The following is a 21253-nucleotide window of genomic DNA, read 5'->3' as shown; positions in this document are numbered from 1 at the left end:
GATGGTAATTGCCCTTTCCGTAAAAATATTTAGCGGATGATATGAATGTATAAAAGGGGTGTGGACAAAAATAAATATCTAAAAAGAGTCCACATAAATATATTATTAAGATTTGCAACATTTCTGAAGTGAAAAGAAGTGTTTGTGAAAAGACCAGAAGGCGCTTGCTTTGTATACCTTTGTTTCACATTTATATCCAGCCTTTTAAATGCAGTCTGTTGTTTCCATTCAGGTTGTGTGCACGGCCCTCGGTGCAGTTGGGTATCTACTGCCCTCTCTGACTGCACACTCGCTGCACCACTCCTCTCTTTCCATACTTGGCAATGCATTTCTTGCTCCTTCGCTATTGGCTGCTGCAGAGAAAGCCCGGAGTGACCCGGACGTGCAACCGGGGCCCGTTTTTCTGCCTGCAGCCTCCTTCCTGTAGCCCGGTTGAGGAAGTGAATTTCGCTGACAGGGCTGGGTTCAGTGAGGGAGAGGCGAACAAAACATCTTCCGCGGGGGGTTAAAAAAAAAACAAACAACAAACAACAAAACATCGAGAGGCGAGAGGAGCGATTTGATAAACCGCAGTGAAGCTAAGGTGTACAGTCATCGGTGAAACCGTGCTCCCCTGCCCCGCTGAGACCACCGCAGACATGGTAAGGGCCGCGGCAGAGCTGGTGGGAGAGACGGGGCCGGGGTAAGAGGGCTGTGGTGCGGCTACTGGCATCTGCTAACGAAGCGGTAACGGCTAAGGGTGCTAAGCTAGGCTGAGGCTAGCTGGAGGTGCTGGGTGGTAACCTGAGAGGAGCAGCAGGGGCAGCAGCGGTGAGGGAGCCAAGTATATAAATCACCGATGCATATCTAACTTGCTCCGTTTGCAAAACTTCAGCGTACCGGATACGAATGAATTAGCTTTGTGGCTAAGCTACCAGCTATGTTTAGCTGGATGTTAGCTAGTAGCTAGCTGTTAGCCAAGCTACATGCCCCGTAGGCATAAAGTTAGCACAGGATGTTTTGGATTTGACACAAGTTCGTGAATAGTATTAGAGAGGAGTCCTAATATAACACCCACTCATACACTCCTCCAGTCGTGCACACACACACGCACACACAGGCTAAAATAGACGAGCGCCGGGTTGCCTGTGGCTAAAATAAGCTTGCTCCTCCTATTCCAGACCATGTCAAGCTGTCAACCCTCCTCTGCTGCTAAGTTTTTCCTGCCTCGATCAGGACGTTTCCAATACTCTCAGGGAAATGTTATGCTCTGACAGTGCCTTCAAGTCATACCTGCAGTTATTGCTCACTTGTTGCTTGTTTGAGAACATTTTCCTACACCTTAAACTCATGTGGCAGTGGCACCACAGTAATGGGTCATGCATTTATGCTTGACAGAAACAAAACTAATATTTAACTCGAGCTTTCGGGCTGTTTATAAAAGTGTGCTCTGTGGTCCTTCCTCGTGGCTTAAATTGTCTTATGTGTGAGTCGGAGAGTGCAGATGGTTTTTCTCTGCAGTCGCCCACCCTCCTTGGTCTCACCTCATCCATCCTGTTGGCTCAGCCTCGCTGCTCTCCCCCTGACCCCAAGGGTTGTTGGTCTGAGCTAGTGTTTACACAGAGACAGGAGCACCGGTAAACACGGTGTCAAGGAGCGCAGGTGTCTGATGGAGCAGACTGATTCATCAGCTGAGAGAGATTTTAAGACGGGCGAAAAGCAACTCACAGAAGAGGAAATTGCATGGGAGACATTGCCTAGAAACTGCTGTTATGTTCAGGGTCACTGTGAAGAAAAATGTTTATGGAAAGAGGGTTCTCTTCTTTCTAACGTGTCATTGTTCTTCGACCAGCTGGCAGCTGCATGAGTATACATTGTTATGGTTGGAGGGATTTGTAGATATTTAAAAGAGGGTGAATTTAAATGTGATAACAAAACAAATTATGTTGTAATGTAGAAAACTTTTGCTATTGGTGATTTTTATATTGATGCTAGCCATTTGGAGTGATCTTCAGTGCAAGTGTATCCCCCTTCCTTGTTGGTTTGGATAAGCACTAAAAACTCCTCTTCATATTCAGCTTTTTGGCTGCCGTCCTTCATAAGCACATCTCTGTTTGTTTGTATTTGTAGATATGAGTGAATCTATCACGTAGAAGGGTTTCTCCTGGCTCAACTTGTAAATTTGGTCTGGGTTCATAAAAGCAGTTATTTATCACTGACATTAAATTCAGGCACATTAACATTTAGTAACGGCAATACTCATGTTGAAATATCTTTTGACTGGTATGTCAGTAGGACTTGGGCCAAGCTACAGTGATTTTGGCACAGTTGGATAATGCCTAGATGAAGATGATTGTATCATAGCCAGTAATCTGTAAGGGTTTGCTGAAAAATGTGTTGTGTCCATCTACTATTACCCACCCACCTACATCCTCTCGCACATTCCCCAGAGTTTCATGTTGTGGCTGGTCTGTCCTCTGCTCACTAATATCCTGCTGCATATTTAAGGGGGAGAAACCCCCAGGGGAAGGCTGTGCTATGCAGTGTGTGCAAGCTATGCTATTCCTCCTTAAAAACAGTTTAGTATTTAAAGTTTTATTTATCCTAAAACCTCTGCACAACAAAGAGACTGTCGCAGTAGAAGGCCAGGCTTTGTTTTTAAGGAATGTTACATACAGGACACAACATACACCAATGTTGATCTGCAAGAGTTAAAGGACTAAGCCTGCTGCTACACAAACTGTAGTGTACTGGGAACATTGACCACAGTATCAAACTTGTGTTGAGTGGCTAAGTACACAACAACACAAGCCTCAGTAAACAACTCAAACATGTAACCAAAAAAGGAATTGGCCTCAGTTAGTGTCAGGCTGGAGACTGCAGACTGTGACTGTAGACAGCGCAGCTTTGACTGTTTGTTAAAAGACACACATACTACTCATTCTCCATAAACCTATCTTCAGTTCCTACATTTTTCTTCTGGCAGTGTTTCATGGTGGATTTTCCCCCACCTAACCCAGAATAAAGAGCGAGGGAAGATGTTAGTGGAGTGGTTTAAATGTCTTCTAGTAACTACACTGATACAGGAATGAGATGCAGCAGGGTCTGTCTGATTCAGCTCAGTGGGTGATTGATCGATCACCTCTTTCATTCACTTTTCAGTGATGGATTACTGCAAAGTGAGTACTGCATTGTCAGTGAAAACAGAAAACAGAGTTTTTACTATTTGGGTATAGTAGAGACAAATAGCCTAATCTCACACAATCAGTTGCTGATGTGTGAGAAAATAAGTCACTGCACTGTACGTGAGACATCAGGCTGAAGTAAGTTTGAAAATCACTAGTTTAATTCACATTTTAACCAATTACCTGAATTTCACATTTTTGAAGCAGCCATTTGTTCAGTCGATTTCATTATGCTATGAATCTTTCAGTCTGTTCTTGCACTTCAGACACTATTAACAGTGATGGCTGAGTGGGAAGGCGGTGAGGGATCATGCCTTTTTCACTGCAGTACTCACACCCACTGGTTGGTCAGGTGGTTTGTCTTTGGGCTGACTCCACAACCCAGCCAGCACATAGGATGGGGTCTCCAAGCCAGTTAAATTGGCACACTTTAACAGTACATGCCACTGATGCCTGTTTGAATCAACAGATTTGAACAGAACAAAAACCAAAAGCGTTGTAAATATCTTGTGAACACATTTCTTTTACAAAGCTTGTCACTGCTGATGATAGTTGTGTTGCACCTGACATTTACCTGTTTTTAGTTCCCCTCACTGCAACTCATCCTCACCAGAAATGCTCCTTTGCCACACCACTTGCTGCTGTGTGATCCTTCTCTGATAGCAATTCAACATCATATCTGTCATCTATTGTGTCGCCTGTTGCCCTATTTAAGCATTTCTCTTGCCCATGTCCCTACATGACACACGTCACACAGCTACAGCCAAATGAAGAGCGTTCTTTGAAAGCTGATGATAGTATCTGCACTGACATAGGATCAGATGTGCCACATGCCTGAAAGGTTTACACACAGAACAGGTCCTTCACATTGTAAACCATTTGGATCATCAGTTTGACTTTTCTCTGCAAAATCCTCACATGACAAATCATGAGTGCTGTTCAGTCTAGTGAGCTGAAAATGTCTGTTGTGTCTGTAATCGTGCAGTGCAAGCACAGTTTGCCTGCAAGGGTGTGAATACTTCCTGCACAGCAATGGGCAACGTATAAGCTTTTCTGACAGCTAGCTACATGGTTCACCATTTTAAAAAAAAAAACACTATTTAGGATTGGAATTTTATTAGGCTTAACATACCAATACATCAGTGCTGATCAACTAAATTACACCATGATGACTCTGTTTTGGTTTGATGTAGGAAATATGAAATGTTGTTCATGAAAAGTTTAAATTAATCACAGTGTGAAGCAGTGTTTGAGAGCAGCTGATTTCAGGCAGTTAGACTCCATTTAAATGTTAATCCATTTTGTAAATATGATGAAAAGGTTGATATTTTTTTTATCTTGGATAGTTTTAGTTGTGTCTGTTGGCTTTCTACTTCAGCTGTAGTGAGAAACACAGCACATACTGTGATACTGTAAATACTGTTGTAACTTTTCTTTCACTACAAGGTATTTTTGTGCGAGAACAAAAGCAGAAGTAATCAATAATATAATAATCAATATTTGACCTCAGCAGCTGTGAAGGTTTTATGAGTCTCGGTAAACATGAAGGATCCTAATTCCTGTGCACTTACTATGCACTATACTTTTTCATTAACTCAGCAGCATTTAGTAACAACAAAATCATACCAATTCCTTTGACTTTCCTTTTAAAGTTGTGTAATTATATTTTTTTCATTATCATCATTCTTCCTAAATGCAAGTCTTATATTAGTTATGTTGCCTCATGAAATTGCTTATTGTTTTATTCGCTACATAACTTCTGCCAGAGTATTTAGTTGTAGTCGTGTAAAAGAAGCTAAGATGGTGTCGTCACTGAGTTACTGATTTTACAGCAATTTGTAAAACTAGAAACATGTGGGCTGTTTTGGAGCTGAAAAACATTTTTTTGACACTGTTGGAATTGTGACTTTTTTTGTTTGTTTTGTTTTTTGAGAAATACTCTCACTATGAACAACAGTATAACAAATGTGACTCCTCAGACTGATAAGAAAGCTGCTGCGGTGTTAAGCTTTGAACTGATGTGTTTAACTACAATCTGATAGTACATAGTAACAAGTGTTGTCTCTGCTGGGTGTGTTTGTGTTTCAGAATGACCAGCAGCTGGACTGTGCTCTGGACCTGATGAGGCGTCTGCCTCCTCAGCAGATCGAGAAGAACCTCAGTGACCTCATTGACCTGGTGAGTCTTTGTGTCATATTTCCTTACAGGCAAAACACACAGCCGTGTCATGGTGCAGGTCATGTAAACATTTTAATTAAATTTCAATGTGGTGTTTATTACAAAAGTGGCAGACCCTCTATTATAAGGATTACCAAACCTGTCATGTGAGTCAGTGTTTGACTTGATAACCCAGCAGCCAGTTCTTCTCCAGAGTTTGCTGATACTGAGTCCCAGAATTTACCTAGAAAGAGGAATAAAACTTTTTCAAAACAGAACTAAACTAAAACTGTTCACGTGTAAACAACAACACCTAAGAAAGGAACAAAGCACCAAATATAACTAAGGTAGACTCAAATACTCAATAGCCTGATAGATTGATTGGTGTATTAATTGATTAGTTAATCACCAGAAAATTAATGAGCATCTAGTTTTCTATAATTGATTAATTCATCTCAGTTATTTTTGAGCAACAATGCCAAACATTTTCTGGTTTCATCTGTTAGGATTTTCTGCTTTGTCTGATTTTATGTGTTTGTAAACAGAATATTCTTAGATTTTAAAGTGTTGGTTGAACCAATAAGTAATTTGATAATCCGTATTCTCTGACTATTTAGAGACACAATGATAAATTGATTGTTTGAAAAACCAATTGACAGGTTAAATGATGATGATAATAATAATTAGTTATGCCCCTAAATAATAGTATAACAACTGAGAGATAATGGTGCAACCATTCATAGGGAATTTGACTTTTATATGGTAGCACAATAAAACACAGACATAATAGAATGGAATTTACATAAAATAATATATAATACATATAATATAAATCTGGATGAGAGGAATGTTTGTCATATAATCAATTATGGTTTTTATATTTCAACCGAGGTGTAATTTTCTCTAGTTGCACTGAATTATTCAGAATTCGGAATAGACAGCATTCATTTCTTTTTGTTAAATCACTCAGTAGACGCTTTTATAAACAGAGAGAGCTGTGCCCTGGTATCTGTTTTTGTGACTGATCTTTAGCAGATCTATAGTGTGTTTTGCAGCATCACAAGTCTAAGTGAGTGTGTGTGTGTGTGTGTGTGTGTGTGTGTGTGTGTGTGTGTGTGTGTGTGGCACTTTTGTGGCTTTGTTGTGTTTAAATGTAAGCTTGTTGTTCAATACTGTGCAAGACTTAGTGTTGCTACACATCGCTCTGCCATCTGTGTAACTGAAGGTGTGAGCATTTAATATTTATTTTTGTAAACAGAGTGGACGCTACGTAGTTTTTTTCTAAATTCTCCTTGCAGCAGTTAGACAACTGAAATTTCTGCCTGTAAATGAATAATTTGGTTCTTTCCTACAGTTTTCTGTCAAAAAATATTTTAACCGAGCAGTGCCAGTGGAGTCTGACAAATTAAGCAAAATCAGACACAAATCATATCACACTTAAACCAGTGTTTGTATGGCACCTTGTTTCATGGGCATATCCGTTCCTTTAAAGGCCAGACCCCCACCTGCACACCTTCCTCTTCCCACACCTTTAACCTCAGCTCTCTCCTCACCCATTTCGCTGTGTCCGGTTGTTAGTGATTATTATCACAGCTGTCAATCACCTCCACTGCTAGGCACTTGTAGGCTCAACCATCTTTGCTCAACCTCTTCCTGGCAATTAAGAATCACCTGAAATCCCCTTCTTCTTTCCTGTTTGTCCCACATCTATTCTCCTCTCTGATCTCCATTTTCCCTTCTACCTCACTCTTCTCACTGGGTTTTGTCCTGCTCTTTCCCTTATCTCACCCAGTCTGGGCTGCCAGGTGTGTGTGTGTGTGTGTGTGTGTGTGTGTGTGTGTGTGTGTGTGTGTGTGTGTGTGTGTGTGTGTGTGTGTGTGTGTGTGTGTGTGTGTGTGTGTGTGTGTGTGTGTGTGTGTGTGTGTGTGTGTGTATATTCGGGGGTGTAGGGGCTTTTTTTTTAGGAAAACAGGGCCTCCTTTGTGTTATGCTCTGATGCAGGAGGGCATGGAGAGGAGGGGTCCATATCAGTCTGTGAGAAGTAATTTGTAACCCCTTATCCTCTAGATATTATGTTTCCCATTTATATGTTATTCTGGCTCCACTCTGTAACCTCTGCTTATTGAATGAAGCTGGAATGTGACAGAGAGACAATAACTTATCATTTTTGACTTAAAAGCAGAATATCAGTTTCCAGGATCACTGTGTTTTGCTGTCTAGTCTGTTCGCCCATAGCCCTGGGAGGTTGTGTTTTTTAAACTGGTATCTGTTACAGAAACTCTTCATTGACAAATCAGGCGGCTGAGGAGTCCAGATGTCCTACAGCAGCTGCACTGAAGTATCTGGCCGTAGGAGATGTTAATGTATTGAACTTTTTCTGTCTGTGTTTGTGTCCAGGTGCCCAGTCTGTGTGAGGACCTCCTCTCCTCTGTGGACCAGCCCCTGAAGATTGCCCGGGACAAGGTGGTGGGGAAAGACTATCTGCTCTGTGATTACAACCGAGATGGCGACTCCTACAGGTCGAGTCAATAACTGCATTTGAGTCAAAGAGAATATTATGAGTGAATCAGTTCAGAAATAAGCAACATGATGTGACTATAACTAAAGTTTTGGCTGACTTTTAATGACGAGTAAATTCTTGGCTAAAAGACTTAATATCAGCTTTTGCTAAATTTCAAAAAAAGAATTAACACGTCTATAGTTAGATAATCATGTGGGTTATTCAGTCCACAAGAATTTGGGTTAAGCATACTGAAACAATCTGACAGATTCTTTGATTTAAAGTCTTCAGAAATGTTTGACACACAGCTGAGAAACGGGTGGGATTGTTTGTGTGAAGCCAGTGTGGAACTGTTTGAAACACAGTCTTGACAGTGTGGTGGCCATTAGGGACAGTGTGGCAACAAAACACAAGTTGGGGTAAAACTGAGGAATTCAAGGTTTCTTAAGCAAGATGATGTAACTTTAAAAAGTCCTCTCACAAATGTTGCTCAATTTAATATAGAGCTGAAACAAACAGCTGATGAAACAATTAGCTGTCAGTTATTTTGATAATTAATTCACCCTACAGTGTGAGGATTTTCTGCTTTTCTATACGTTATATCTTTGGAAATTGAATATTTGGACAGTTGGTTGGACCAAAGAAGCAATAAGATGATGTCACATTGGGTTCTGGGATCTCATTACTTGGGTTTTTCACCACTTTCTGAGGTTTTAACAATTAATCAATTAATCATTAAAATAATCAAAGTCAAAGTCAGCTTTATTGTCAATTATGCTACACATACAGGACATACAGCACAATTGAAATTACGGTCCTCTCGGACCCATGGTTCAAATTAAAATATAAAATAAAATAATCAACAGATTAAAGAATAATGAAAACAATTTTCTGTTGCAGCCCTAACTCAACACACTCAGGGATTTTGCTGCTTCAGTCTTGCTTGGTCTGGTATGACCAGTTTTATTGATGGCTAATGTTAGAAAACTTAAGATAGATGACGTTTGAGTGTCCCTTTCACAAGAATTTTAATAAATATAGGGGAATCCAATGTGCCTCAACCCTGTCACTGCCGCTTATGACCACAATGGCCATTGTTCAGTAAAAGTTACATTGTCTCACATTAAAGATTTAGCTAAACATTTAGTTTATGCATATTAACACTGAATTCTGTCGTTTTCTTTAATACATCAGATCCCCGTGGAGTAATAAGTATGAACCTCCCATTGAAGATGGTGCAATGCCTTCAGCTCGCCTAAGGAAACTCGAGGTGGAAGCCAATAACGCCTTCGACCAGTACAGAGACCTGTGAGTACCAGCGAAGCAGACTCATACAGGATTTTTAGTGAATGGTCAGTGTGGTCCTCTGGTGACCCCTGGTATCTTTTTTTTTTAGGTACTTTGAGGGTGGTGTGTCCTCTGTTTACCTCTGGGACTTGGATCATGGCTTCGCCGGAGTTATTCTCATCAAGAAGGCTGGGGATGGATCCAAGAAGATCAAAGGGTGCTGGGACTCCATCCATGTGGTGGAGGTGCAGGTGAGAAACAGCTGATAGGAAATAGCAGTAGGTTGGCATTTGAACTTCTGCTCAGTCTTTTTTTTTTTTTTTCCTATCCTTTTTTCCTTTTTTTCATATAACTGAGGTGTATTTGTTTTTAGAGCAAAGAACATTTACAGTATGTTGTACATTTACAGAAGTTAAAAAAATATGTTTAAAATATGAAATGTTTGAGTCCAATGGATGTCATATTCTAAAAGGGAAAGAAACAACAGTAAATTGTAAACAATATTGATGATAGAGACTATACAGCATTCTGTTTCAGTAATGTTATGTTACCATGTTACTGTCTCTCCTAAAAACCAAGAGGATGTATTTTTCGGCCAGTTTAAAAATCTTTAGTAATATTATCAGGACAGGCAAAGACAAAACCTGTGCATGATGTTCTCAAAAATAATTTTGGCTTGGAGTATTTTCTGATTTTTCTGGTCTGTTTGTGCGAGCAGGAGAAGTCCAGTGGTCGTACGGCTCACTACAAACTCACCTCCACCGTCATGCTGTGGCTCCAGACAACCAAGACTGGCTCCGGTACCATGAACCTGGGTGGCAGCCTTACAAGACAGGTACGCTGTTGAACTGACCAGAAAACACTTCTAATGCTTCCAGCTGTGCTCCAGTCATCCATTAACTCAGTTTGCTTCATCGTTTCACAGATGGAAAAAGATGAGACGGTTGGAGAATCCTCACCCCACATCGCCAACATTGGCCGCCTTGTCGAAGTCAGTATAACTGCTAGCATCCTGCTTGTCTGCCTTTATTGACCGCTCACCTAAAGCAGTGATTCTTCTCATCTGCAAGAGTGGGCTGTATCGTTTGTGAGGAGCAGGTTTCCTACACAGGATTCTGCTGATATTTCATAGGGCTTGAATAACCATAAAATGTTGTAACCTACATGATAATTATGTTGTAGAGCCGCTGTCACCGTGCCTCATGTTCAGGACACTGCACAGCCTCCAAATCAAATCCAAAAGTTAACAGATAGAAAATGAAGGTAAGAGTAAAGAATGTTTCCATTCTTGTTCCAGGATATGGAGAACAAGATTCGCTCCACACTGAATGAAATCTACTTTGGGAAGACCAAGGACATCGTCAACGGCCTAAGGTAACATTATATGAGCTGTCTGGATTACTTGAACCAACTTCTTCTTTTACAGTGGTTCCAGTTGGCAGAGTCTGCGGAATCCCGGTTTTTCCAGTTGTACTGGTCGTACTGAGAGCCACAGTCAGTTTACCTCTGTGTGTCCATCTGTTCACCTGTCAAACACAAATATATATTTTTTCTCTTTTTTTAATTTCTGTCATTTCTTGTCTGATATTTTATTTAAACCTACCTTTGCTGTCTCTCTATACGGTCGCATTTTTTCTGTATTTATGTCACATCCTTTTCCTTCCCCAACCCTTCTCCTCAACCTCTCCAACAGGTCTTATTTTTGTGTTAGTGCCTTTCATCTCTCATATCCGCTGCCATTCTTATCACTCTCTGTCCCTCTGTCAATCCCTCTGTCACCGCTCCTGCCCTGCTGCCTCTCCTCTGTGCTCCAGATCTATTGAGTCTTTGCCTGATAACCAAAAGTACCGGCAGCTCCAGAAGGAGCTGTCGCAGGTCCTCACCCAGCGTCAGATCTTCATTGACTAGGGTCAGAGGTACAACCTGGCATGGAGAATTGTGTGTTTATGTGTGTATAATTGTGTGTATTGTTAAGTAGAAAATGAACAAGGGAAAATATCGCTCTACTGCTCTTTCCATGGTCTCATCCTTGGTGCTCACTCTCAGATGTGTTACTGTACATTTAGGAAGGAAGCAGCTAAAAGGCAAAGTTCAAATAATGAGCCGGTGTTTGTTCTAATTTAGCCTGTGATAGAAGCATAACAACTAATTTATGCTTTGAAAGTCCTTTTTTTAGGATGATGCATACCTGTAACGTAGTTTCGTTTACAGTATTTCACTTTTTTTTTTTCACATTTCAAGACCTTACCTTTGGCTCTGGGGAATTGTGTTGGGCTTTTCTCACTATTTTCCTACATTTTACAGACTAAACAATTAATCACTTCATTGTAAAAATAAGTGACAATTTCAGCAAAAATAAAAATTATATTTATTTATATTTTGGAAAATTGGCACCATTAAAAGTCAAACTGGCAAACATAGGTAATAGTTCCTGTTTTGCATTATACCAATGAATGTACAGACAACTATCACTGATATCACCAATGTTTATTTGCGATGGACAGCAAAGATAATGATATTCTGTGTATATAATGCTGAATCTAAAATTATAGTAACGATAATGTGTCTGTTTATTCAGATTTGCTCCAAGAAGAGTCTGAATTTTGACACAAATTGCAGCACTTGGCCCCGTGAGCTGTGTGTCACCACCTCTGCTGTAGTTCTAATTACTGATCATGTTGGTGAACAGGCCAAATCAGCAGCCAAGCGACAAAAACTAATTTCCCATTGTTTGTAGAACACCGACTCGCACCTTCCCCTCTCGCAGTGCCTTTGTCTTACATCTTGAGAACCTTTTGTTAGTGAAAGCGACATTAACTTGTGTGCCTTGGGTTTGTAGGACAGTTATTTGTTAAGATTTAGATAAAGCTACAGCAGCAAAAGATGAAAGAAGATGATGAAAAAATCAAGCCAACCGGATTGAGTAGTTTATCAGCGTTCAGGTTTATAAGTGTGTGTGTGTGTGTTTGTTTGTTTGTGTCTATGTTTGTAGAACTGTATGCTGTATGAAGATTTGCATGCTTCTCAGCTGCTCAATCTGTAACGCTCTGTGTGGGCATGTTATGCAGGTTGTGTTCAACCTTTTAAACTAATGGCTGATGTGTGTGAGGAAGGGACACAATAACCATGTCAGAGTATGCAGCCATGTTTTGCAGTTTGTTGCCCTAGTAAGGTTTTAATAGCGCATTCATTCTCTGTAGCTTCTTGACCTATCAGAAGAAAAACACTTCATAAATGTATGTAAAAGCACAACGCTGAAATGAAATCACATAAAAATCTTATTAGCATAAATATTCACCTCAGTCAGGATGATATTGCTGAGAAACTCTGACTCTGATTTAAACAGAGTGAAGAGTTCTGCTGTTTTACGTCTATATTTGCACATAAAATTTTATAAATTTGTTTTCAGTTCATTATGAATCTTAAAATATCTCAACAAAGTGCAAATTGAAAGGGATTGTGAATACTGTAACAAGACACTGTGAACAGGTAAATCACATGATTCAAGTGCATGATAACAAATAACTAAGTACTGGTTTCCTTTGCCTGACATTAATGTTCCATGTGTGCAGTATGTATACATTTAATATATGATAACATGCATTTTTCACAGAGAATCAAACTTGGACTGTGCTGTTGTTTGACTAACACTTTTACAAAGATTCAGTTCCTCAGTTTTTCTCCTGAACTTACAGACTGTGTGTTTCTGTTTCGCTGGAGAAACTTTTCCAGTCTCTGGTGCTTTTTTTCATATTCAATGTTGCACACACTGACTGTCTCTCCTCTCTTTGTGTCTCTCCCAAACAGGAGTGTTCAGACTCTGGCTGACAAGTCAAAGCAGGAGGCTCTGAAGGTCGATCTGATGGAGGCACTCAAACGCAAACAGAACAGCTAGAGATGCTTTTTCTTTTTCCTCTGACTTCTCTCACTCTCTCCGCCTCATCTCTGCCATCTTTTCTCTGTTTCTTTACGTCTCTCCCTCCATGCCTGTTTCAGTGCTGCACTCTTGTTTATATGTGGAAAAACAAAAAAGGAGAAAATGCTTAGCTTTTTATTTGTTTTTGTTTTTTTGTTTTTGTTTTTTTTCTGTTGGATATTGTTTTCATGCATCTCATTTGCCATGAAGCCATTCACTCCCTCTGTCTCTCTTCACCCCTCTCTTCTCTGTCTGTTCTCTCCCATGTTATGAATATAATGATAGTATTACCACGGTTAATGATAATCTTACAGTGTGAGGATCATTGTAGTAATAATCCCTGATGTTCTCACAGCTGATGTGTCCTCGGTCAGTTTGAAATGAGTGACTTTGGCCCTGCTCTTCCTCCGTGCTGAGGAAACAGACAGACTGTGCTGTACGTGGTGTAGGCTTGGCGCGGCTGTCATTATTATGTACATCAAATTTATTTCTTGCACCTATTTTTGTCTACGACACCCCCCTGATATATTTGTATGAAATTATAACTGTCTGAATATAACTGTCATTCTTCTGACCGTTGTAAACGGTGCGAACACGAGGGCGGCCTTCGGTTTGTGTTAAAAGGTTTTTATTCTTTATTTCACTCTGTCCGCATGCATCTGAGCCTGTGTAGGAACATCTGGCCGCAGCCAGTGGAAATGTAGACTTATTAAACATGGGGGATAGACTGTTATAATCACCAGGTACACCCTTGTCGTCAACCCAACCCCCCACACTCTGTATAACATGACAGTTTGCCTCCCCTCTGTTCGGCTTATTCAACTCTTCTCTCTCCTCACCTACTATGTCTTTGTTGGGGGTCACAGTTTGTCTTTGTGTCTCAGTGGAAACCTTTGACTGTTTCCATTTTGGAGGGGAATCTTTTGTTGTATTTTTGTTTTGTTTTTATTTTGTAAAGCTTATGATTCATATTGTATTAGAGCCTCCAGCAACAATAAAAACAGTAAAAAGCTACTACTAGTTTTTATTCTTCATTTCTTATTGATTTGCCACACTGTAAAGGTAGTGAGCAAAATAACAGAAACACGTCTGAACAGGGATTTTGAAGTTTTACCATTGCAAACACTGTTACCCAGGTAGGACCCTAAGCCCCCATCAAGCATTTAAAAGCCGTATATTAGCATTTAATAATTTCATATAACACAGTATAATGAAGACATAAGCAAATACAATTGTTAACTCATATTTGGAGACAACTGTAACTCCTCCTGTGGGCAATAAGCTGAGGGAATCATAATAAATGACTTAGTAAGACACAAATGTAATAGTGTTAAATGTCTTTAAAAGATTAGTTATAACTGTTGCTGAGTACTGTATATTAATAAACATATTATGCCCCTTATCTGGTTACAGCTACATTATAGTGTGTTATCAACATTTATGAAAATGTATAACGTAGCCCACCACTTTACTAAAGAAATGCTGTAGGAAGGTTTAAGTGTTAGTGTCACAGTCTGTGAAGCTGTGGAGTTACACCGGTGCTTTGAGGTAAACGCTGACACTAAAATGGAAACAATGACAATGTTCACATGCTAATGTTTACCACTTATGTTTTAAATATACATTATTTTTATTGAGGATAAATGCAAAATGAAATATGTGTACAGAGATATGCTAATTAGCGAGTTATAGCCCTGTTGTACTACATGTATTTGGTCAATTAAAATTTTGACCAGAGTGTTAGAAAGTCAGAATAATAATTATCAAGAAGTAAACTAAAAACAAAAAAAAAATGACAACCTAATTTTTCCACTAATTGGAACCACCATATGTGCTGATCGGGACATTTCACTGTGGAAAAATAAGCCTTTCCACTGCTCTATAATAAACACATGTTGTGATTACACATCGCACTGAAGTCCTGTTTTTTTTCATTTTGTGCTACTTTATTACTTCACCTCAGTTCAGAGGCAAATATTGTACTTTTCACTCCACTACATTTAGTTATGAATAAAATTATTAATAATTAACTTAATAATTAAGAGCCGGCGGAAAGTCTCCGCTCACTGTGTGACTACAGTTTGTCCACTAGGTGTCAGAGACGCTCCAGGCTTCACAGCAGGTTGTATCAAAGATTTAACTGGTCCGCCGTTTTTATTTCATTGTATCTCACTCCAGGTGAGTTCACCTTATGTCAGCGACAGTTGTTATCTTAGTGCCGCAAACGGGGGGAGGGAGGGTCCTTAGAGTACCACAAACTCATTAAAATAATAACACATTTGAAAACAACTGGTGAACACACATTAAATCGGTTTGATTGTAGGCTTAAATGTGATGTCCTTTTTTTTTTTTTTTTTTTTTGGGAGATTGGACAGAGCAACTTGGATTAAAACAGGATGACTGTTTGCCAGTTAATGAGTAAACTCTTCCTGGAGGTGAGTGGTGCCGCAGGTGAACACGGATTCCTCATAGATTAAATAGATCTCTATCTTAGACTCCAAAAATGCAGGAAACAAAACTAATTCAAAGACAACACTGCCTGTGCCTATAACTGAAGCACTATCAAGATTATTGGTGGATGTAAAGTAGCAATCAAACATGGCAAGTAGTCAAGTAAATTACCTAATCTAATAAGAGTCTAATTATTGTTCTAATAAAAGTCTAATTGTTGTTTTCTGTTAATAAATGAAGCTTTGAGAAGTTAGAATTTATATCCAGTGGCAGGGTTTCTGTCATGACCCTAACAGAGCTCTCGCCCCCCCCCCCCCCTCTCTCTCACACACACACACACACACACACACACACACACACCACACACACACAGGTTTATGATAATGAGGAGCCTCAAGGCGCAGGGGGAGCAGGAGCCATTTTTGCCATTCAAGCGGAGTTGCGCGGACTGAGCGGAGGTGTTGCTGCCGCTGTTGTTGTTGTTGCCGCCGGCGTGTGTGTGAGCAGCTCCGGCCAAGGTTACTGCGGGTTTACCTCTACAGAAAAAAAAAAAAAAAAAAAAAAAAATCAGCCGGAGTGACCGGAGAGAAGTGCGCCCGCTGAGAGCATGGCTCCTCTGCAACAAAGGGAAACTCACAGGCGGAAAGTTTAAAGGAATAAGGAGCCGCAGAAATTCCCAGCCGGAGAACACACACTGAGGAGCGATGCACTTCGTCAAATGGGATTTGTTGTTAATTTTCTGGTGGTGCAAACTGGTTTCGCTGGCGCACTGTTACACCGTTCACATCAGTGAGGATGCGGGACCGGGGACGGTGGTGGCCGGCGTGGAGCGGGGCGCACGGTGCGCTTTGGATCAGGTGCTGGCTCCTAAATTCTCGGAGCGGTTTCTGGAGACGGACCCAGCCGCGGGCATTGTGTTTGTGTCGGACTCGATAAAGTGCCCCTCGCTGCGCTCAAACCCCTTCACCGTGTACACTGTGGCGGACTGCGCGGACTCCGGCTACAGGCACCTCCTCACCAGCCAGTACGAGGTGCATGTCCACGGTCGGAACTGCTCAAACAAGCGTAAGAGAAAACCTCGGTGGGACATGGAGGTCCTCAGTTTGTTTAGCAGCCACAGCCGCCACCGCCGCTCAGAGTGCCACCGAGCACACTCTGCTTTATTTCCAGTGGGAGGTCTGCTACCTGGCCCCCCAGTCCTCTGCAAAGTCACCAACAGTCGGGACTTTTACTTCTCAGAGGGGAACTTGTTTGTGTCTGAGACTCTGTGCTGGAGGCAGGACACCCTCTTGGAGCTGGACCTGCTCTGTGATGTACTCACAGGAAATGGGTTAAATACTAAAGTCAATCATGCCATCCACTGGCGTGTGGGCCAGGGCCCCTTTATGCAGGGCCACTTAGAGAAGCTGTTAGAAAAGGCAGCTCAGTCTGATTCAGGGATTGTGAGCAGGAGGAGGAGAAGCATCAACAGCAGCCCCCAGTTTCAGCCCCCAATGTACCAAGTGTCTGTGGCAGAGAATAAGCCAGCTGGGACTCCTGTTGTTGTTTTGAAAGCGGTGGATGTGGATGAGGGGGAGGCAGGCAGGCTGGAGTATTTCATAGAGGCTCTCTTTGATAGCCGTTCCAACAACCTCTTTGCTGTGGATCCGGCCACCGGTGCTGTGTCCACAGTGGAGGTGCTGGACCGGGAGACTAAAGACACTCATGTGTTTCGTGTCACAGCAGTTGACCATGGCACACCTCGACGTACAGCCATGGCCACCCTCACTGTCACAGTCAGAGACACAAATGATCACAACCCCGTGTTTGAGCAGCAGGACTATAAGGAAAGCATCAGGGAGAATTTAGAAATAGGCTATGAGGTGTTAACTGTGAGGGCCACTGATGGAGACGCACCTGTTAACGGTAACATCCTTTACCACATCCTCAACAACAACGGGTCAAATGATGTGTTTGAGATTGATTCAAGGTCTGGTGTAATCCGCACCAAAGGCCTGGTAGACAGAGAGGAGGTAGAAGCGTACATGCTGTTAGTTGAAGCAAATGACCAAGGTCGTGACCCCGGGCCCCGCAGCGCCACAGCTACTGTTCACATAGTGGTAGAGGATGATAATGATAATGCTCCCCAGTTCAGTGAGAAACGTTATGTGGTCCAGGTGCCTGAGGACATGGCCCCTAACACAGAGATACTGCAGGTCACCGCCACAGATCAGGACAGAGGGAGCAATGCTGTGGTTCACTTCAGCATCATGAGTGGAAACACCAGGGGACAGTTTTATATTGATGCTCAGACTGGTCAAATGGACCTGGTGAGTCACCTTGATTATGAGGCCAATAAAGAATACACTCTGAGAATTAGAGCTCAGGATGGAGGACGCCCCCCGCTATCCAATATCAGTGGCCTGGTGACGGTGCAGGTGTTGGACGTTAATGATAACGCCCCCATTTTTGTCAGCACCCCATTCCAGGCCACCGTGCTGGAGAACGTGCCGCTGGGCTACTCCATCATCCACATCCAAGCAGTGGATGCAGACTCTGGAGACAACTCCAGGCTGGAGTATCGCCTCACTGAAACCACGCCAAACTTCCCCTTCACCATCAACAACAGCACGGGGTGGATTGTAGTGGCAGCCGAGCTGGACAGGGAGAGTGTCGATTTTTACAACTTTGGAGTGGAGGCCCGCGATCACGGCTACCCTGTCATGTCCTCCTCAGCCAGCATTAGCATGACTATTCTGGATGTCAACGACAACAACCCGGAGTTCACTCAGAAGGCGTATTACATGCGACTGAATGAAGATGCGGCCGTAGGGACCAGCGTGGTGACAGTGTCAGCTGTGGACCAGGACATTAACAGTGTGGTGACCTATCAGATATCCAGCGGAAACACCCGCAACAGATTCTCCATCACGAGTCAGAGTGGAGGGGGGCTCATTACGCTGGCACTGCCTCTAGACTACAAGCTGGAACGACAATACGTCCTCACTGTCACTGCAAGTGATGGTACTCGCTTTGACACTGCCAAAGTGTTTGTTAATGTCACAGATGCCAACACACACCGGCCTGTGTTTCAGAGCTCACATTACACCGTCAACATTAATGAGGACAGGCCTGTGGGCACCACTGTCGTTGTAATAAGTGCCACAGATGAAGACACAGGTGAGAACGCGCGCATCACCTACTTTATGGACGACAGCATCCCTCAGTTTGACATTGACCCAGACACAGGAGCTGTCACCACACAGATGGACCTGGACTATGAGGACCAGGTTTCCTACACTCTCGCCATCACTGCTCGGGATAATGGCATCCCACAGAAGTCTGACACCACCTACCTGGAGATACTGGTGAATGATGTCAATGACAACTCCCCCCGCTTCCTTAGAGACCACTATGTGGGTTCTGTGATGGAGGACGTGCCGGTGTTCACCAGTGTCGTCCAGGTTTCTGCCACCGATCGGGACTCTGGGCTCAACGGCCGGGTCTTCTACACCTTCCAGGGCGGCGAGGATGGCGATGGAGACTTCATAATTGAATCCACCTCTGGCATTGTTCGCACGCTGCGCAGATTAGACAGAGAAAATGTGCCTGTTTACAGCCTGCAGGCGTTTGCTGTGGATAAAGGCGTCCCTGCTCTGAAAACACCAGTAAACATTCAAGTAACAATCCTAGATGTGAATGACAACCCCCCTGTGTTTGAGAAAGATGAGTTTGACATTATGGTGGAAGAAAACAGCCCCATAGGCCTTGTGGTTGCACACATATCAGCCTCAGATCCAGACGAAGGCAGTAATGCACAGATTATGTACCAGATCGTGGAGGGAAACATCCCAGAGGTTTTCCAGCTGGACATCTTCTCTGGAGAACTGACTGCATTAATAGATCTTGACTATGAGACAAGATCTGAGTATGTTATTGTGGTCCAGGCCACCTCCGCCCCTCTGGTAAGCCGCGCCACAGTTCACATTAAACTTGTGGACAAGAACGACAACGTGCCGATGCTGAAAAACTTCCAGATCATCTTCAACAACTACGTGACAGACAAATCGAGCAGCTTCCCCACCGGAGTGATCGGCCGCATCCCTGCTCACGACCCCGACGTCTCAGATCACCTCCACTACACTTTCGAGGTGGGAAACGAGCTGAACCTAGTCCTCCTGAACCAAAGCACGGGGGAGATCCAGCTGAGCCAGGCTCTGGATAACAACCGGCCCCTGGAGGCCTCCATGAGGATCTCAGTGTCAGGTGAGACTGTTGAATAACTCCACCCAGTGAGGGGAGACCAGCCTAACTGAGACGTATCCCTATTCTATTTCTATTATCATGTCCTGTCTCTTCCTTTACATTTCACTTCACTACACCAGATAATGGAAGTGATGATGACTTAAGTATGTCTTTCTTGGCTTTAGTATTCCATAGTGATTTTCCTGAAATAGAAATATTCATGAAGGAGGATTAATATTCAATGCAGGATATTTGTAATCCACTCCACTTTCCAAAAAAAAAAAAAAAAAAAAGAAATCACACAGTGCCAAGAGACAAAGCATTTAAATTCTGTGAGGTAAATTGTTTTATTTGTTTCATGTAGGGGGTCTCCTCTAATTTTTTTGGACCCCTCATTAAGGAATTTTATTGTTTACCCAAGCCTGATTTAGCTTTGCCTATTGTTGAGATTTAAATAGCTGTTTGTCTGAGAATGTCTTCATCCTGTGGGATCCACACTCCAGTGGGCAGACTGACCATAACTACCCATCATGCCCCCCCCCCCCACCACCACCACCACCACATACAACAAAAGACCTAATTCAGTTGCGGTCTGTTTCTATCTTCTTGTTTAAAGTCTGAAATAAGAGTTGATGTTCTATAGGTGTTGTATTTTTTGACTGGGTTGTTGTTTCTTGTTGTAATTTGACAGAGTGGCTGACATTTCAGGAGTGTCAGTGCTCCCAGCTCTAGAGTGCTTTAGGCTGATGATTCTGGTTTGAGAGCACTTTTAAAGACAAGAGACAACAAGAGCTGGTTCTGATGTAAATCACTTTTTGCTCCGCTGTTTTGGATCTTCAGTATGGGATGAGATGGGTCATGTTGGTCTAAAACAAGCCTAACAAGTGTTGGGCTGTTCACTCTCACTGCTGGTGTTCTCTTTCCTAACCTGCATATCTCAAAGTGCCTGCGTTCCCTGTACCTTCAATTTTGCATGCCAGCACTAATCACAGAGTTTTATTTGCTTCCATTATGTGACTGAACTTGTGCTTTGGGCGTGTGTTGCTGTTTCCCTCAACTGGAGCTTATTTGATGCGGAGTAACTGTAAATCTGCCTTCTCTTTGACCTTGGCATAACCTAAGAGAAAGGGAACGTTATTAAGATGTGGGACTTCAAGGTTAAAGATGAAATCCAATATTTGACAAGAACAGTGAGGATTAAGGCAGGTGGAGACTTTGGGATTTCTTTGATTTGATTGAATGAGATGAATGAGACAGTGGCAGTATAGATCAAGTCTTTTCCTATTTGTTGATGAGTTGTCACTGAAGAGCAGATACTGTATGGTTAGCGTGGGTAGTTGTTATAATGGATTGGAGCTGTGCTTTGCCTCTCTGGAGAACAATAGTGAGCTGTCTATTCAGGGGCAGGCGCTAGAGCTCATACCAGGCTGTGGTTGGGGGCAACAGCTGTGACTCCACCAAGAACCAATTAGAGGCCGTGTCTCCCCAGCGCGTCCCACACCTGCTGGGGTTTATGAGTCAGCACCCCTGCAGGAGACAGAGGGAGATGGAGGG

The 21253-nt window shown here is 42.4% G+C and overlaps 2 protein-coding genes across 7 annotated transcripts in view; both read left to right on the top strand.

Moving 5' to 3' along the window:
- Positions 1–427: 427 nt before the first annotated feature.
- capzb (capping actin protein of muscle Z-line subunit beta) lies at positions 428–14038 on the top strand. 3 transcript variants are annotated; one of them, XM_071493624.1, is made up of 10 exons: positions 428–641; positions 5253–5342; positions 7719–7840; positions 9016–9129; positions 9218–9359; positions 9827–9943; positions 10034–10099; positions 10406–10482; positions 10923–11024; positions 12916–14038. In XM_071493624.1, exons 1-9 carry the CDS (start codon positions 639–641, stop codon positions 11014–11016), a joined length of 825 nt encoding a protein of 274 aa, XP_071349725.1. In that variant the 5' UTR covers positions 428–638; the 3' UTR covers positions 11017–11024; positions 12916–14038. The 3 variants fall into 3 exon arrangements, with proteins under 3 accessions (XP_071349725.1, XP_071349727.1, XP_071349726.1); XM_071493625.1 differs by having other exon boundaries at positions 431–641; positions 10923–11017; XM_071493626.1 differs by lacking the exon at positions 10923–11024 and having other exon boundaries at positions 429–641.
- Positions 14039–15872: 1834 nt separating this feature from the next.
- The window catches only part of celsr2 (cadherin, EGF LAG seven-pass G-type receptor 2), a 61379-nt gene continuing 55998 nt past the window's right edge, over positions 15873–21253 (top strand). For all 4 annotated transcript variants that reach the window (XM_071493680.1, XM_071493683.1, XM_071493682.1 and 1 more), the window contains exon 1: positions 15873–19720. In XM_071493680.1, coding sequence (XP_071349781.1) covers positions 16180–19720 — 3541 coding nt within the window. In that variant the 5' untranslated portion in view covers positions 15873–16179. The remainder of the gene's footprint in view (positions 19721–21253) is intronic.

Source organism: Trachinotus anak, unplaced genomic scaffold (genome assembly GCF_046630095.1).
Source record: "Trachinotus anak isolate AG129_WGS33_773 ecotype Australia unplaced genomic scaffold, CSIRO_AGI_Tana_v1 ptg000013l, whole genome shotgun sequence".
NCBI classification, from domain to species: domain Eukaryota; kingdom Metazoa; phylum Chordata; class Actinopteri; order Carangiformes; family Carangidae; genus Trachinotus; species Trachinotus anak.
This window is presented reverse-complemented; position numbering and strand designations above follow the sequence as displayed.

Bases quoted from the DNA above. Each gene is read 5' to 3' on its own strand.
- capzb (XM_071493624.1), top strand. The intron at 9,360-9,826 runs GTGAGAAACAGC...TTGTGCGAGCAG, and splicing joins TCCATGTGGTGGAGGTGCAG to GAGAAGTCCAGTGGTCGTAC. The intron at 9,944-10,033 runs GTACGCTGTTGA...ATCGTTTCACAG, and splicing joins GTGGCAGCCTTACAAGACAG to ATGGAAAAAGATGAGACGGT.